The sequence below is a fragment of the Liolophura sinensis genome, chromosome 6 (genome assembly GCF_032854445.1).
Source record: "Liolophura sinensis isolate JHLJ2023 chromosome 6, CUHK_Ljap_v2, whole genome shotgun sequence".
Lineage (NCBI taxonomy): Eukaryota > Metazoa > Mollusca > Polyplacophora > Chitonida > Chitonidae > Liolophura > Liolophura sinensis.
In genome coordinates this window covers 44,048,502-44,067,787 of record NC_088300.1, presented here as the reverse complement: position 1 = coordinate 44,067,787, position 19,286 = coordinate 44,048,502, and the positions used below count along the sequence as shown (strand labels likewise).

At 38.7% G+C, this 19,286-nt stretch overlaps 1 protein-coding gene across 1 annotated transcript; it reads right to left on the bottom strand.

Moving 5' to 3' along the window:
* Positions 1-4,363: 4,363 nt before the first annotated feature.
* On the bottom strand, positions 4,364-18,534 carry LOC135466508 (sialin-like). Its single transcript, XM_064744030.1, has 11 exons — positions 18,384-18,534; positions 17,623-17,716; positions 16,546-16,766; positions 14,142-14,378; positions 13,201-13,288; positions 12,289-12,384; positions 11,277-11,419; positions 10,743-10,889; positions 9,263-9,395; positions 8,606-8,847; positions 4,364-8,216 (listed from the first exon to the last, which is right to left on the bottom strand). Exons 2-11 carry the CDS (start codon positions 17,690-17,692, stop codon positions 7,980-7,982), a joined length of 1,614 nt encoding a protein of 537 aa, XP_064600100.1. The 5' UTR covers positions 17,693-17,716; positions 18,384-18,534; the 3' UTR covers positions 4,364-7,979.
* Between the last annotated feature and the right edge of the window lie 752 nt (positions 18,535-19,286).

Sequence of the window (19,286 nt, the reverse complement as noted above, 5' to 3'; positions counted from 1 at the left end):
TTGGACATTCCTCTGCAATGATTGTTAACTTATTTCAGAGAAAATTTTAAGACAAGACAAAAAGTCTTAATGAACAGTGCTGTGATATCTTATAAATTTATATCAATATTGTTGTGAAATGTGTAAACTATTGTACATATGCAATATACAATGATTATTATAACATATGAAATAAATTCTTATAATGAACTGCTGCTGAAAACAGAAGACGGGCTTCATTTTATGCATGATTGAGAACATGTGAAGAACTGTTTGCCTTCATCTTTCGTTCATATGTTGCATGTTTATTACTTTACATGTAGTGAAATAATTTTATGTTTTATGCATTCGTCAAGAATATTTTGCTTATTTGACTTGGGCTAACATTATGGTGGAAGGGAGCTCAATAGTAAAATGAAATTCCGAATAAATGACTAACTGTGAGCACAACTTTCCACCAAGAGCTAAAACAATGTTAAAGGACACGTGAAAAGGACCTCTAAAGCAAAGATTATGTTTCTAAGCCAAAGGAAGAAAATTATGCCATAAATGTATTTTTTGTTAAATTTTCATTTTTGGGGTATTTTTTTCACATTAATTACCCCTCTATTTTTATGCATATTCTCTGTCGATGGTCAGATTTTTTCATAAATTACATCATAGTTGATTTTGCTCGAAAGCGCAACGCACACCCCTGAATTGCCCCGAGCCCAGTTAACATTAGTCGCTATAGTGACGAACCCGAGCGTATTAAACTGATCAGTCGGCGTCATTGCGTTTTTCACAGAAAGTTTAATCAAACAATGCATTTGCTCATTCCTAGATATTTCTCTATGTTCAGAGAAGGTTTGTTGTGCCAGTTTTAGTTTTTCCACAAGGAGTGGGATGGTTTCGGGTATCAGCTTCTTCAAATTTTCGCGTGATAAATCAACCCAATATTTCTGCCAAATGATCGAATAGGAATGCTCTGAGCTGTCACAATCAAACTCCTCCATTAAACTATAGTAGATTCTTGGTTCAAAACTGATATGGTTGTATGCTGAATGATATGTCTTCCATGGTTTATAACAATGGTGGAGATCTCCATTCACTTACACAGCATGTGATTTGATGTTGTTTGATTTATTTGATTTATTTATTTGTTGTTTTACGCTGTACTCAAAAATATTTCACTTACATGACGGCGGCCAGCATTATTGTGAGAGCTAGGAAACCGAGCAGAGCCTGGGGGAAACCTACTACCATCCGCAGGTTGCTGTCAGACCTTCCCATTTACAGCTGGAGAGGAAGCCAGCATGATCTGATAGGAACTCACAGTGACCGTGTTGTTGTTTGTCTGCTAGGCGTATGTACATGTACATGTATATACAGTGTAGGCAAGATGAACTGTGCTCAGACACTGCATGAGCTCAAATTTGAAGCACATTTGAAGCACAAAAATGCAGGGAGACATTTCATCGTAGATGCCCAATTTGCATATTAATTACAATAAATTACAATATTCAGGGCTTCGCTTTTACCTCAACATCGATTCCACTACACAAGAGGCTAAGGGTGATGTCTCAAAAGTACTGCTTGTATGAAGCTCCAGTTTTACCTTAACATCGATTCCAGTACACAAGAGGCTAAGGGTGATGTCTCCAAAGTACTGCTTGTATGAAGCTCCAGTTTTACCTTAACACTGATTCCAGTACACAAGACGCTAAGGGTGATGTCTCCAAAGTACTGCTTGTATGAAGCTCCAGTTTTACCTTAACATCGATTCCAGTACACAAGAGGCTAAGGGTGATGTCTCAAAAGTACTGCTTGTATGAAGCTCCAGTTTTACCTTAACACTGATTCCAGTACACAAGAGGCTAAGGGTGATGTCTCCAAAGTACTGCTTGTATGAAGCTCCAGTTTCACCTTAACATCGATTCCAGTACACAAGAGGCTAAGGGTGATGTCTCCAAAGTACTGCTTGTATGAAGCTCCAGTTTTACCTTAACATCGATTCCAGTACACAAGAGGCTAAGGGTGATGTCTCCAAAGTACTGCTTGTATGAAGCTCCAGTTTTACCTTAACATCGATTCCAGTACAGAGGCTAAGGGTGATGTCTCAAAAGTACTGCTTGTATGAAGCTCCAGTTTTACCTTAACATCGATTCCAGTACACAAGAGGCTAAGGGTGATGTCTCAAAAGTACTGCTTGTATGAAGCTCCAGTTTTACCTTAACATCGATTCCAGTACACAAGAGGCTAAGGGTGATGTCTCCAAAGTGCTGCTTGTATGAAGCTCCAGTTTTACCTTAACATCGATTCCAGTACACAAGAGGCTAAGGGTGATGTCTCCAAAGTACTGCTTGTATGAAGCTCCAGTTTTACCTTAACATCGATTCCAGTACACAAGAGGCTAAGGGTGATGTCTCAAAAGTACTGCTTGTATGAAGCTCCAGTTTTACCTTAACATCGATTCCAGTACACAAGAGGCTAAGGGTGATGTTTCCAAAGTACTGCTTGTATGAAGGTCCAGTTTTACCTTAACATCGATTCCAGTACACAAGAGGCTAAGGGTGATGTCTCCAAAGTACTGCTTGTATGAAGCTCCAGTTTTACCTCAACATCGATTCCAGTACACAAGAGGCTAAGGGTGATGTCTCAAAAGTACTGTTTGTATGAAGCTCCAGTTTTACCTCAACATCGATTCCAGTACACAAGAGGCTAAGGGTGATGTCTCCAAAGTACTGCTTGTATGAAGCTCCAGTTTTACTTCAACATCGATTCCAGTACACAAGAGGCTAAGGGTGATATCTCCAAAGTACTGCTTGTATGAAGCTCCAGTTTTACCTTAACATCGATTCCAGTACACAAGAGGCTAAGGGTGATGTCTCAAAAGTACTGCTTGTGTGAAGCTCCAGTTTTACCTTAACATCGATTCCAGTACACAAGAGGCTAAGGGTGATGTCTCCAAAGCACTGCTTGTATGAAGCTCCAGTTTTGTATCCGTTTAAAGCGCAATATCATGAGGGGGCTGTTCCCATCGTTGCATGTGAGTTTTCGCTACCCGGTACTGTAAATAACAGAATTGACAACTTAGTCTCTTGTGTATTAGAATCGGCAAAGCTGAGGCCAGAATTGTCAGATAGGCTGTAGGAGTAGGATGGAGTTAAGGTGTGTAGCACCTGGCCACCAGCTCCAGTCATGGCCATCGACTTTTAATGGATGGATACTCTCACTGTTCATAGTGACAGGGCCATGGTTCCCTGTTCGCTGGCCACGGTTACAATACACATGCCCATAGAACACTTCAGCCTAGGATCATCATTAAAAATGTACTTTAAAGGAAATCCAACTGACCCTACAAAAAAAAAAGTGTGTGAGTGAGTGCTTGGGGTTTATGATGAGGAAGGAATCCTTAGAGTGCATGTAATCTTCCCTCTTGTTGCAGGACGGATTTCCACTGCTCTTTTATCTAGTGCTGCTTCACCGAGACACCTAACCAAAGGCAAGTAAGCCTCCCTGCCTGAGCCATTATACTGATATGGGTCAACCAGTCGTTGCCCTATCTCCTTCATGGCCTACAATAAGAGCCAATCCCTGAAGTTTTTGTAAAGTGTTTGGTCAAATTTTCTTCTATTTTTCTTTCAGTGTTAGCTTCTTTAACATCCCTATCCTTTTCATCAAGCAGAAAAACCTTCCCTACCCTGTACTTTCTGATGTGGAGGAGTTAAACCCAGTAAGAAGTTTTATCTTGTTTAGCTTATGCCATACCCTGAGCATCAGTGTCCAATAGTAGAGAAAGAAATGTTAGGGGTGGTATCTTAAAAAGTTCTGCAGGCATTGAGCTCAAGGTTTGAACACTTGTAGGGCACAATAGCATGATGGGGATATTCCATCCTTGATTGGATGTATGTATATTACATTCAAATATTGTAAGTTAATAAATTCCTGACTTTGTGTATAAGAACCAATGTTAAACAAAGTGTTAGGGGTGGTTTCTCACAGAGTCCTGCAGGTATTGAGCTCAGGGATTGCTCACATGTAGAGCACAACAGCACCAGGGGGGTATTTCATCGTTGATTGGGTGTGTGCATGTTAAATGCCACAAATTACTGAATTCCTGACTGGTTTATTGTGTATTAGAATCACTGTTAAACAAAATGTTAGGAGTGGTATTGTATGTATTGACTTGAAGTTTTACATACATATAAAGCACAATGACATAAGGGGGATGTTCCATCGCTGATAATGGGTGAGCATAGCAATTACCATAAATTACCAAATTCAAGATTTCAGTTCTTTATGCAATAAACTGAAGTTTTGCATTCATGTGTCTCATACAGGCAAGCTCCTGGTAGCCTTGCTACCAATTCTATGTTAAGAATGGACAACAAGACACTTGACAGTTTGGTAAGATTTATTTTGTTTAGCCTTGGCAGCCTGCAATGCAAGTATATTAATTCTCATATATTTGTTTCTCCTGGAAGAAAAAGCCATCCCGGATCCCCAAATCTTTTGCAGTAAGACTGACCCTAAGCCAGAACTAGGGGGCTGTAATCGCCAAATATTCACTATTATGAAGTGACAAATGTAAGCATACAGAATTAAATTAACACACTCGTACAATAACACAAAAAAAGTCAGTTCAGAAATGCAAATTCACATTTAAGTAAAACTATGCCCGTGCATATCCAAAACATAACGACCAAATATACAAATAAAACCCAAAGATAAAACAAACCAAAATTGAAATATTCAGCATGTCCCATAGGGTTACCCTTGTCTAATTTTAAGAACAATTTCTACATACATGTACATAAAAAAGATAAGAGATACATGTATAAGAGATGCCAAGCCAAGAGTTCCATTAAAAGCGAATAAAAAATTCTAATCCAAAAATCACACTAAAACTGAGTATATGAAATTTCAGGAAAAAAACCAACTTAAATTTGGGTATAAGGAATTGTAGATGTCTTGCTAGATGCTAATCAGACATTCTAATTCTATCCTCATTAAAAACGTGTTGCAGTAAAACATTTTCATATGGTTCACTGCAAAACATTTGAATACATCAATTCTAGGTTAATAACAAAGGATTTGTACTTATTTGAACTTACCTCATATCTTGAGCAGACAATAATGCCAAATCAAGAGAATACTCTTCCTTGTATATGGTATATAGTTTTAATACTCTGACATTACCAAAAACTGTCACCAAAAACTGTCACCAAAATGTGATCTAACTAAAGGTCCAGCCCAAACTTAACAGCCACAAAACAGACCATAGCAGAAGAGCCATATCTGTATCAAAATAAACGAGTGACAAATAAACAGTACAAAAATACATGTATAACCCAAAAAGATTTTCTGGAATATTTTCTGCAAATATATCAATAACAGTATGGGGAGGTTGCTTTGTGACAACAACATTATCTGTACCTACATACAAATGTGTGTATTGTGACATAGTTTGGAACAGTCAATCTGTGAAGTTATACAAAGCTATGTCTAATATGAAATACTGGACATTTAGTCCTACCTAGAACATACGATTAGTCACAAGACCATACAACAGACCCACCTCACCAGGGTTACAAACAAATTAACTCCAATGATTGTACATAGCACATAATCAGAAATCGTAATTCAAATCGAAATTGAATTTAGCCAACATATCCTTAAGAACTTATATAGAAGAAGAAATCATTTATAAAATCACACACCTTGAATACCATTACCTACATAAATCTCATCATATATAAAAAAATGGATAAATACGCTAGACGCCAAATTTTACCAGTCTTGCACAACAGAGAAAACCATGCCATTAATATATACACAGCACCCCTCAAAATGCCTTACAATGGGACAGTGATATGCTAAGGCTGGCAGTCCTCACAGGAGAAATACTGACATCGTATAAACATTATGTCGATAAAAAATACCAATCATCTGCATTGGTTACAAAAAATATGAACTTCAAATTACGTATATTGCATCAAATGTCATGATGAGTTCAACTCAAAAGACTGTGTAGACAGCAGTATAGACTATTATAGGAAGGTTAGAGGCATGGTCAGTTTGCACATGTAAAATGACAAAACTATGACAAATATATAGAGACATGTTATATATTTCAGGTGCTCAAGTCAATTACTTGTAAAAGGCAGTTAAAATAAAAAAATAACTGCTCTAGCTCTTTGTAACAAGGCAGACGAAAATAAAATAAAGCTATGTTTTTCACACTGTTCTGAAAAAGTTAACAAAGAAACAGTAAATAAACCCAAACAAATATTACCACTTTTTGAAATTCAGCTGGAGGTACACCAGTGCAAATTAATGTCAACACTGGCTCTGATAAATAACCAAGTGCACATGCACACAAAATTATCAAAAACTGTTACAAGAGGCACACTTCTGTATTATTTAATATTAAAATAAACATTGTGATTCATCAAACATATAGAAAGGGAAAATCGACATACTACACATCAAAATTCAGTATCTGAATACAATCTGAATAGATTTACAGCATCACTGCTAATTTGTGGCCAAATAGCCACTGATTGAGTTTGATTGACTATAGAGGACTTGCCAATGAAGTTGTGCTCAGAGGTCAAGAAAAACATAACATTTGTAAAAACTTTTGCAAAAAAAAAGCAATGCATACAAGGTGTGACAATCTACCAAGTTTGTTTGGCAATCTTACACCGTTCCACACTCCTAATCAAAGTATACACAATCAGATACATGTATTTGGTATCATCATGTGTGGCTTGTTTGAAATCACAATCAGCTTCAGGTAAAAAAAAATTCAATGACACAAAAAATCGTTCTGTTTTCTGGCAGTAAAACTAAAACCATATAAAAAGTTAACGCTTTATTTCTTGAGTAGAAATGCTGAAGACTTCTTATGTCAAGGTCAAAATTTCAGAACAGAAATGGCCAAAAGTTCTTTATGTCAAAGTCAAAGTTTAAAGTTAACTCCCTTTGTCCCCCAGTTAACCCTATCAATACAGCTTCAGATGTAGTAGACATATCTATGAGTAGGTTACATGTGTCAAGTCATCCCTATGTCATATTACTGAATCACGTTGGAAGGCTTAGGTATAAATAATTAGTTGTTGTGTGGTAAAATTGTGTAAAAAAAAAAACCCATCATGCTTATTGTTTTATTTTTATTAGTTCGAAAGAGTGATGGGGTTTGGTTGTTGTCGAAACTGAAAGGAATGTGTGAAAGTCGAAACGTCAAGACTAACTTGTGAGATAAATATTGACACATATCTCAAATCATGCAAATGTAGTTCATGACATTTCTAAGAAAACAGTCCATCTGATACAGATAAAATAAAATAAGAAACAAAAAAAAAATGATGTACATTCAAGTTTATGTGCAAGCAACTGCCATGTCAAAAGCATGATAAAACAACAACAAAAACTGAAAATAAAGGTACACAATGAGTAAAATCTTCACATTCATTTTCATCTCTGATATGATGGCTTACATTTACACAATGTGAGTTAAGTAGCTAAAAGTTGGCAAAACACTTTGGTTGACAGACAGCCTACAACACAGACTTAGCTGTATAACTGGCTGAGGTAACAGGGGTACCCTGTATACAGACAACAGACAATGGATTTCAGTCACAGAAAAAGGTATTACAACACAAACAGATTAGTTCACAGTTTAGTTTCACAAAGCTGTTGTTAAAATGGATATTGCACACATATCTATCAAAATGCCTACAGAGCTAGGGACACTTTCACAAAATCTCATGAAAAGTTTTGCTCTTAACTTTTTGAGTGCAGGTCACCCATCTAAATATACCATATGATACTGTGATTTAGACGTGAAAAACTGTTTGATGAAGCTCTATGAAAGTGATCCCAGGTCACCATTACGATACTATGAGGTTTGTCTGAATCCAGTCCAAGCTCTGAAGCAGATCCACGTATAGCATGAAGCATTTGGTAATGACAAGGCTGACAGGAGAAAGTGACACAGTAAGGCTTGTGCCTGGTTATGTTCTAGCTGGACTGCTGTTAATAAAACTTGTCTTCTGATCATTGGCTTGTAAAGGTCGTGTGTTTTGCAGCTCGGTGATCTTGGGAGAGCTCATAGGCTCTCCCTCCCAGCCATGACGCTCCCTAGCCCAGGGTTGCAGTTCTCCTGAGGCAAACACAAGATAAAATATGGCGCCTGCAATGTACACAGCCGCTGTCACATAGAATACTATCTGCCACTCCTGGCGGGTTTGCTGAAAAAGAAACAGATCCAATTCTCACTACTATAAAACAGAAGACATTAGTTTACGGGTTAACCTAAGGACTGTTCGCTTAATTTGCCTAGAGTGCTCTCCCTTTATTCCTTAAGCACATTTAATACCGGTACTTTTTTTTTATTGATTTATTTACGTGACTGTTGTCTAATTCCACAGATTTATTTATTTATTTAAATGTTTGCTTAATGCTATGTTCAAGAATTTTTCATGCCATGGTGGTCAGTTCTATGGGTGCAGGAAACTTGAGATCTGACTTTTAGTATAGACTGAGCCACAGCTATTACAAAATTCTAAATGTTGTCGATCGTTAATTGTCACCAAGGTACCAGAAACAATGCGACAGGAAAAATGTAAATTCTACTTACACTGTGAGTGAGGAAGTTAGTGACGACCGGTGAGATGAAGCCTGTAGAGGCAGCAATGGTGTTGGATATTCCAAACAACACCCCGGCATATGGTGGGGCGATGTCTACGTGGTTGACCACATAGCCACTGAAGACTGGGGCAGACAGGGTGACGGCCAGGGTCAGGATAACGACAGCTAGGATAGCCTGGGTACACTCCAGGAAGCCCAGGGTGATCAGTGCTATAGCAGGCATTACCTGACCTACAGTAACAAATACATCACAGTTAGGCATTTACAGTGTTTAAAACATGTGCTTGGCTTCTTTCTTGTACAAACTTTGGAAACATCATCTCACAGGCAGAGAAAACAATCATGTACAAGTGCACCATTTTATAACACCCGTCTCCAACTCCCTCCTCCATCCACAAACACACGAAACCCAATCCATAATCAAAGCCTGGTTCTCACAGAGCTGGCAGTCCCCTACCCACAGTCCCCTACCCACAGTCCTCACAGAGAGTCCCAACCTGTTGTATGAAAACATGCCCACCGACAATACATTTCCCACTGGTGAAGTTGAAACATGTTCAACTTTCCCAGTCACTGCCAGTATACAGAGTTATTAGAACACAAAACTGTATGAGAAGCAGGCTTAACATCAGTAATAATAACTCACCAAAGACTTCCCATATTTTCCTGGTCCAAGTGGTTGTCAAACATCCGCTTTCCCGCACACAATCTGCCATCCAGCCACTGATGTATATACCAATCCAAAAGCCAATATAGGGCAGGGCAGAGTACAGGCCATTCTGACAAGACAAATACACTTGTAGTCTAACATGGAATTACTGTTCTTTGCAACAAAAGAGTTATTTTTTTAGCTACAGTTGCATATAATAATAATATCTTTATTTACCGAAGGTAGCTTGGTCAATTTACATGGACCTGTTCTTTTTCACAGAGAAAATAATATATAGGAAACATGTACTTCAGAGTCCAATCAAAAAATATATCAATATAAATAAAACAAGATAAAGCATCATGTAGTTTGAAAAGTAAAGCTACATCCATTCATACATACAAAAAGCATTAAGACTGGTGTAATAAACAGCATCAAAGAAACTCATACTTTACAGCCTGATTTCAGTAGCAAGCCACTAGTCTCCCTTTGTTAGCATGTGAAGTGCTTTCTAAACAGTAGTACACTCATTTTAGAAGTTACCATTTCAGTAACAGTTGGAAGGTAGAAATAGAAAAGGAAGAAAATAACAAAACCTTTTTCAGAAAGATTGGTACCACAGCCGTTAAATCAATTTTTAAATCTAGAATTCTTATGAGACCATGGGATGCACCATGTTAAATCACCCGGCAACACAAGCGAGGGAGTTCTCAGGGTTTAACGTCGTACTTAACAATTTTTCAGTCATGACGATGAAGGAGTCCTTAGAGTACTTGTAATGTGCCTCCTTGTTGCAGGAAAGATTTCCACTGCTCTGTTATCTAGTGCTGTTTCACTGAGATGACTTCCCGAAGGCAAGAAAGCCACCCCTACCAAAACCATTATACTGGTATGGGTCAACCAGTCGTTGCACTACCCACGTAATGCAGTATGCCAAGCCAGGAAATTACAACTTCCTCTTTTAAGGTCTTAGGTGTTATCCAACCAGGAATTGAGCCTGGATCTACCGCCCTCGAAGCGGACACTCTACCAAATGAGCTATCGGGGCTGGTCCGGAAACATGTCGTGTCACTCGTACCCACACACGCATGATTATAAGGCAAACCACAGTTCAGGTGACTTAAGCGAAAAAAGCTGCATTCTCGCACCAGATTTATCAAATTTGGTATCACGGCAGTGTTTCTGATTTTCTCAATATGACGGTGCAATTTACCTTGACTTAAACTGCTTTATCTCAGTTACGCAACATCACAGAGACAAAAAGTTAGGTTCTTTAGAATAGCTAGATGTCACCTAAAGGTTATCTAATTGCAAGCTAGTGGCAGGGCGCAGGGAGTCTTTATTCCAGCTGACAATCAATATAGATCAGCTTCGATTTGTCCTAATATCATAAAATCATAAATACTGAAGATGTGCTTCCCTGCAAAATGCTACACTATTACGAAATAACATTTCACAGTCAAGGGAGACAACTCACAGACGCGATGTCAAACTTGAGGACCTCATTCATGTAGGTGGGGATGCCGGTAAGCAGGGTGTAGGCACCCCAATCTGAGGTCGTGTTCGCCACAATGATAGCCCAAACGGGCAGGGAGGTCATCACTCTCAACCAGGGCACGCTGACCTACAACACAAGTTACTGTTTGAGTTAGCTTCATGTGTGAAAGGCCAAGTCTTACAATTTACAAGACATTCAAACATTATGTGGTTGTGTATATGTACATCTAGATGCAGGTGAAGTTACCAAAAGTCTTACAGATTTGTACCAATAGTTTACACAATTACTAGGCAATTAAGTTTATATTTCACACCAAACATAGATCACAGTCAGTGTAATACAGGTACTAACTATTTTTTCTTCTCTTAAAAATGTTCATATTTTCTATAACTTTTTGCAATTCTGTTTTACGGACATGAGGATTAGAGCAGTGCTATACAAACACTCCGAAGACATGGAAAGTTTTGCAGATAAAACATCCTTTAATGAACAATCCCCTCGCCAAATACTTGCCCTTTGTCCGCTCTCATCATTGACAGTGTCCTTCAATCCCTGTGTGATGTAACGCTTCTCAATCTCCGAGATCCTTTTATGTTGCACAGGTGTATCGCTGACTAGCAGTATCCACGCCAATGCCCAGATGATGGATAAACCACCTGAGAGTAAAATATCCAATTTAGTGTTTGTCTGTGCCAATGAATTTATAATGGAGCGTGACAGAAATAGGCTTGCAAATACCAGAATGCATATCATAGACACACAAAACCATCTATAAAGAATAAAACATGACCAAAACATAATTTCAACACTGATCTATAAGTTCTTCAATTAAATATATTATTCACATTCTTCCAATTTTCACTCCAACATCTATGTAGCACCCTGCCTCTGTTGTCTGCTAACACATGCTTTCCCAGTACAAATATAGATCAAAACTGACACAGGTATCTATTGGCTAAAAATCTGCATTTTTTTTATTTTTATTTAAAACTCTATTAGGTCCTAAAATTGCTAAATTACTCTGATCAGTTCTGGCTTTTTTGGAGGGGTCATAGTATGAATATAGGTGTGCAAATTACATTTTTAGTCTTCTGTCAAGTACGTAACTTGTTCAATTCACCTAGATAAATGCCCTAGTTGGAAACTGTCCATTGTTTGAGAATGAGAGTGTACTGCCCATTATCTACTAAAGAGAACTGAACATGGCGAGCTTCAGCTCAACAAACGTCTACTCAGCCATTTAGGTATGTCACTCCATTAAAGCCTGAGGAAAGCCTGAGGACTGTGCCTTCAACACATTGGGTTTGTTTATTTATTTATTTGATTAAGGTTTTATGCTATACTCAAGAATACTTGACTTATACAACAACAGCCAACATTAGGGTGGGCAGAGTCTGGGGTAAACCCATGACCATCCGCAGGTCGGTGGTGTACCTTTCTATATACGGCATTGGGTTTATTAAAGGTGTTCACTTTCTAAATAAACAATATATACATTGTATGTGCTGCGCATGTCATAACCCACCTAGAACATAAAATATCGAGGGCCATCCTCCTGCAAACCCATACTGACAGAGTAAGCCAGCCGACGGGAAAGTTATCACATTGCCCAACTGAGCACCTGCAATCAGACCACAATACCAATGACGTTATTTTATACTGTAAATCTTCAACCTTTTCAACCAGCAAAGCACTTTTTTCGGTGGAATTTATGCATAGTATTATTATGAAAATGATGCTAAATTTGTTTTGTTTATGTCATGAAAGATCCAAGCCTCATAAAACTGAGCAAATTATTTCTCTACACCCAAGAGTTCTCTAAAAATGTTTTAAAATACAATGTACTGGTTGCAGAGGTGGATGAAAAGGTTGAAGAATAAGGGTATTGTCTGACTAACATGGTGGGGAATCTGTCAACCTCTGACATTTTACATTGTAAGTAGAAAGCAACTCCGTCTAGTTGTTGTACAAGTACTCACACCATAAGGACAATCAACTCTCATATGATTTGGCTGATATAAAGAGTCAGTAAACTATGAGCATAAAGCAATTTGCGTTATCTGATGCTGTCGTCACAGAAATTTGTGATATACATGTAAGTTTGACTCAATGGTCAAAAGTCAATTTCTGTTCAGTTACAAAACTTACATGCAGATCATAAAGCAAGTTGACCCTGGCCATGGTTATTACCATCTTTTATTTATCTGACAGGAGTTCTACGCCATACTCAAAAACATTTCACTTATACAACAGTTGCTAGCATTATGGTGGAAGGAAACCAGGCGCAGTCCCAGAGGAATCTGCATCCATCCGCAGGCTGCTGGAAGGCCTTCCCATGGTTATTACATGTAAAATTAGATCCTGTGGAAATCTCATCCATATATGAATATAAGCTACGTGATGCATGAAAATGAAAAAATGCAAAATATGTTGTAACCTGCATATGTCATGGCTGTGAGTTTGCTTCTCTCCAGGACAGGCGCCCAATGTCCCCACATCGCATGCATAGCAGGAAAGGCGGTTCCCTTTGCAACAAAAGAAACACACAGTAAGTTATCCAGAAATATATCAAGGTTATGTACACACTAGCCAGGAGAAAAACACCGCACTTCACTAAGTATCTTACAATCCCCTTGAACCATGACGAGTTGCATACAACCACATAACCTCATTGGTCAAAGGCTAAGTCACTACAGCCAGGGTGAAACTTTTGTCAACGATCCAGCGGAGACATTTAAAGCAGCTTTCATAAATGCCCATATAGTTCCCTGAATAAACCCATAAAGAATAGCTGTGTCATGCTGTGAGGTGACAATGTTACAACACAACAGGCCCCTTAGTAGTCTTCTAAATGATAATCATACGGTATAAAATGACTTGAAAAAATTGTCACCCAAAAAAAGCTATAAAAAATATATTACTTTTGGTGCTGACACTTTGGTACAACTTTATCATAGGTAATTTTTAGCTCAATTACCATAATTTTGTTATTAAACCAAAAAGATACTACTCCTTTGCCTAAAACACAACTACTGACTAATCCAGTTTTGTTTTTATTTGTATAAAACCGAATATACCATTACACTGAATATACAGGGTGTCCCAGGAGTCGCGCACCATCCAGGTTCAGGTTGAATGCTTGAGCTACAGAGCTGTGTGCTGCCCCATCTCTTCCAAACATAAACACCAATTCAACTCTTTCTTGTACTGTTAGTTTATTAGCCATAATTAACTCTGACAGAGAGAAAAAAAAATTAAAATCAGTATTAAATCTGAAATCAGGATGGTGCACGACTTCTGGGACACCCTGTATAACTAAACATAAATTAGAAATTATATGATACATATTGCTATACATAAACTAAAGACTTTACTCACTGTTCCTAGCCCAATGATGATCCTCATGACAAGCAGCAGCCAGATGTGACCAGACTGAGCAGCTATGGGTGTGGCTAAGGTGGCTGCCCCGGAGATCAACATGGACAGAGCAAATACGCACTTCCCGCCAAATTTTGTGGCCAGCCAACCTCCGGGTATCTGGGTGGCTAGGTAGCCCCAGAAAAATGATCCCAGAATTAATCCCTGCTGGTTTTTGTCCCATATAAACTCTCCACCCTGTACATGTAATCAAACAAACCTTGATCACTTTAAAGATAAGTCAAGTTAATAGTACAGAATGATTTTGAGTTGTCCTACCTAACTCCAACCATATATCATACATAAACAGAGTCCTGGAAGAGCATATATTAGGGCCATATCTAGAGCCATTTTAGATCCGGAAAACATTTGGTCGCCAAAATTGTTGGGTGACCAAAATAATCAAGCTGTATTTAAACTAGCAAGTAAATTGAACAAAAATATGATGGTCTATCAATAGAAAGTTTAGTTCCCATACAGCTTTTCTTCATCCACAGACTCAAAAACTGTCAGAAAGAATCGGTTAAAGTTGTGTTGGTCTTGCAAATTTCTTCATGCCCCGCATACTCCTTACGGCGCATGCGTCACTCTCTTTCGCTTTACACCACTGCTACCAATAGACAAGTTTGACCTTTGCAGCCTGTGATAAGTTTAGCCTCATAACTTGTGTCCTCCTGCTGAACTATTTAATTGGCATTCATCACGAAAATTGTTTTTTGATTTGGTCAGAATCATGTTGTACATACTCTAGATAAAGAGAATGCATGTGAATGAAGTACTATTAAAGACACAGGCTGAGGCTGCTTGTTTGGTTTCTGACATCACTTCCTGCTTCATCACCGTGACCCCAGTGACCTTGGCGTCATTCAAGATTTCTGTACAAAATTTGCCACTAATGGCAGTGATGTAAAGCGAAAGGTACAGAGCAACGTATGCGCTGTAAGGAATATGCATGCAGAGTTGCAATGTCACACTTAAAGTTTGGGATCAGAATCTTCCATTTATTTTCTAGATATGGCCCTGTATACTAATTACGTAGTACACCTCATTGACACACTTTTCATCCTATCACCAAGGGTTATAAAATCGGACAGATATTACAAACACAGTCGAACCCGTACTTATGGCCACCTCTAATCAATGGCCATCAGCACTAAGCTGTCATTATCTGCTGCAACCGAATGATTCAACCTGTAGAACAACCTGTAATATAAGGTCACCTGTCCAATACCGCCAGCGGCCTCTATATATGATATGAACCAGTCCTATATTGATTATCTACTTTGGTGCAGAGTTTTTTAGACCATGAAAATGTTGGGGAGGGAGAGGGGTGCTCAAGTCACACGTGCGCAGACCTGAAATTCTGGTTGTACGCACTACTTTATTTACATTGTGTGACCACCAGTTGGTCATTAAGCTTATACCCCCATGCTGCTTAAAATGTTTTGAGATGTATTTATTTATTTATTTGATTGGTGTTTTACGCCGTACTCAAGAATATTTCACTTATACGACGGCGGCCAGCATTATGGTGGGAGGAAACCGGGCAGAGCCCGGGGGAAACCTATGACCATCTGCAGGTTGCTGGCAGACCTTCCCACTTACGGCCGGAGAGGAAGCCAGCATGAGCTGGACTTGAACTCACAGCGACCACATTGGTGAGAGGCTTCTGGGTAGCTAACCGACTGAGCCACGGAGGCCCCTTTTGAGATGTAATATTACTATACTATTATATATCTACTAAATGTATGTAGATAAAAACATTAGTGCTTTAAGACTTAATCGTATCTGAAATTGATATCCACAGGTTATATACAAAAAACATAAGTGATGTGTTGGCTCGGTCTTTTACGTGTTCACCTGTCCTAAGTGGCCACTTACCTTGTCTCCCTTTGCTAGCCACATACAACATTTCTGACAGTATTTCCTTTAATCTATAAGAATTTTTCACTTACATAAGGGAGTAATGAAGATTTATTTGATTGGAGTTTTCAGTCGTTCTCAAGAATATTTCACTTATACAACCCCTGCCAGCATCACTCTGGAAGAAAACCAGCAGAGCCCGAACTAAACCTATGACCACATGCAGGCTGCTGCCTCTGTATCCTACAACGTACAGTTGGCGCATGAGCTGGACTTGAACTCGCAGTGACCACATTAGTGAGAGGGCCCTGGGTTAGTGAGTTGTGTCAGCACACTAACCACTAAGTCACTGATGCCCTCAATGAAGATTTAAATGTACTGAAATAACAGTTTAAATCCTGGTCTGGACAAAGGATCTCGTTCCAATTTACAACTCATCTAGTAATGGGTGAGACTAACATCATGATACTGATGTCAGTATCCAAATCACTGTAGACTATACCTCATCATCTGTTCCTGAGATCCCAGTCTGCAGACCTTGACAGCCACTCATGTTGTTGTTGTTGGTAGAGGTGTCATTGCTTGGGTGCATATCTCTGACAGCTGTATGATTCACCATACACACAACAGCGACGCTCATGTTCACGCGTAAGGCGTAAACATTGATAAACCCAAGGAAGCCTATGATAGCCAAACCGAATCGACTTGATGTCCACCATGGCACTGAAACAAGGGGAAATTTAACTTGAGATTTAATTTTGAGTAAATATGTAACTGGTTTATTTTTTAAAATAAAAATGAAATCAAGCATACAACTTTAAACTATGAAAAGAGAGATTATATATCTTAAATGAGATTTAAAGGATTCATTAAAAGTAGCTCTAAATTACACTTTTGTAGGAAATTAAAAAATTATACCCAACATTTTTGCAGCATGTTTCATCTGTCCTCTATTTTCAGAAATGATGTCAACGGTGAACGGCACAGGGCCCCTTTTGAATTCTTGCCCTAGAGTTGCTTTGACATCTATCACCTTTTAACATCAAGGCAGTTGACTGCAGGCTATTTAATCTGCACAATGTCCACTCAGGCCTTGAGAACACTGTTCTCTAACACCCACTGCCTTTCCCCCATCCCCATTACGTAATTTGAAATAAAAAAATTAAGATGCCTGGACTTACACATCCTGAACTGTGAAAAAAAAGGATGAAAAAAAAAGCTATAGGTTTCATGAATCCTTAATCTGCCTGTGCCTTATTATATGTATACAGGTCAAAATCATCCTTGTAGGATTGTTATTCAAAACCACACATCTGGTGAAGCAGACAACACGGTAAAATATACCATATTAATCCCTCAACCATCTGGCAGTTTGCTTGAAGATCTTCCCACGTACAACCAGCGAGGACATCTGCCTGAGCTGGACTTTGGTGAGATGCTCCAGAGTCAAATATTATTTAGACAATATATTCATTGCTGTATTGCCAGGAGTTAAACATGAAGGCAAAATGCCTGGATGTCTGCAATCTTGAACAGCTATGTTATTGCTGAGCCATGCAATATCTCAAGAGTAACATACCTTCTTTGTGCTTAACTTCTGGTGGCTCGACAATTCCAAACGAGTAAGGATCTTCCACCGTAGAACTCATCTTGTTTCAGCTTTTGTCAGTGCCCTACAAATATTTATATATGATGTGAAAACAAAAAATAATGTTTTGTTAAATATGTTGCACTTTCCTTATATCGTTACCACAGATTTTCATTTTAAATATACAAGTTCATACCGGTAATCAAATTTATCAACTGTGGCAGGAACTTCTCAGGTTCATCTTATATCTCTGACGCTGCAACGGAACACACATATAAGCAATCATCTCATCTTCTATCCCACATTCAATTGAATTGAACGTTGTGGTCTATTTCCAACAACTGCTGATTTTTACCTACTTTTAGTTTAATTGAACTACTTCTATCCCCAGCCACTGAATATATAATCAATGATTTTTGCTTATATAGTGATACAAAGCCGTATGGTATATTACGGCTGCCAAAGGCGAAATACATGTATTATACATGGCATTACACAGTGCGTCAGTTATCATACTGAGTTAGGTACACCTGCACTTAAACGTTGACTGAGCACAAGCACGAATGCACCGTTTAGACATGTGGTGATACAACAACAACATGGTCTTTCCGTCAGAAAGACTGAAAGCTCTGGCGAGGCGATTTTTTGCACTTCGTGAACCTATTAAGGCCAAACGATAGGATGACTCAGTTGGTGACAACATTGAAAACACACATATCCTTGTCACTGGAAGCAAAACAAGCCATTCTTACCCAAACAAGCTATCTGCAGCCACCAAATGCAACCCAGGTGACACCCACTCTGTCATTTCAGCCGAGCATTCTTCTTGTTCCCAAAACACTACACGTGGACACCAAAATCACGTATTTATTCAGACCCACAATTGTTGGTTTTTGGCGATCGATCTATAGAGGCGGCCTCTAGCGGTGAAAGTGCATCTTATTTGAGGGTCATGATGTGGGTGCCACGTCAGTGTTGGCAGACACTAGTCTATACGCTAACCCCATACAGGAACATAGTAACGACGGAGTTATTTTATTTTTCTGTTTAATAACGGTTTACTGTCTATTTCGTTAACTTTCGTCCGTGAAAAAAAAATCAAAGAAAAACACCCGTTTGAAGCTCAATGAATGTTCTAGACCCTCTTCGGACTCCAGATGTCAGTCGGCCTATATGCCAGCAGCCTTTGTGGTGTATGGTTGCATCACGGTTTTTTAACTGTGTAACATAGATAGCGGCTTTGACGTATTAAAAAATATTCTGCTACTGTAAAAGGGGTTGCAGTTCGCACACAAACCGAAACAGTGCAGATATTTGGACTTCTGAACCTAACAGTGTACATTTATTTGACCGGCAACTCGATGTATGCTTAAGTTACATGTACGACCCATATATGTTTAAACTTTTAGCCATCGTTCACTAAACCATAAAATGGACATCTCTAGTTTGAAAAAAAAAAAAAGCTTGTCCCTATATAATAAAAGTTGCCAACGTTTGACATGCAATAAAAGTGTTCGGCCGACTAAATAACTGGTTGGTCAGTTATCTGTTGACGACAGATTCAGTATGTTGGGGCCAATCCCTGTATTAACTTGTTAAGCCAGGTACTGTATATGTAGGCCTACATAGTAGGTTTATAAAATGCTACAATTAAT

Excerpts from the sequence above, each read along its gene's own strand:
- LOC135466508 (XM_064744030.1), bottom strand. The coding sequence starts at position 17,692 with ATGAGTTCTACGGTGGAAGATCCTTACTCGTTTGGAATTGTCGAGCCA. Across the intron at positions 12,385-13,200 it reads CACAGCCATGACATATGCAG|GTGCTCAGTTGGGCAATGTG; the intron begins GTTACAACATAT and ends GTCTGATTGCAG. Across the intron at positions 9,396-10,742 it reads TCAAGTTTGACATCGCGTCT|AATGGCCTGTACTCTGCCCT; the intron begins GTGAGTTGTCTC and ends TTGTCTTGTCAG.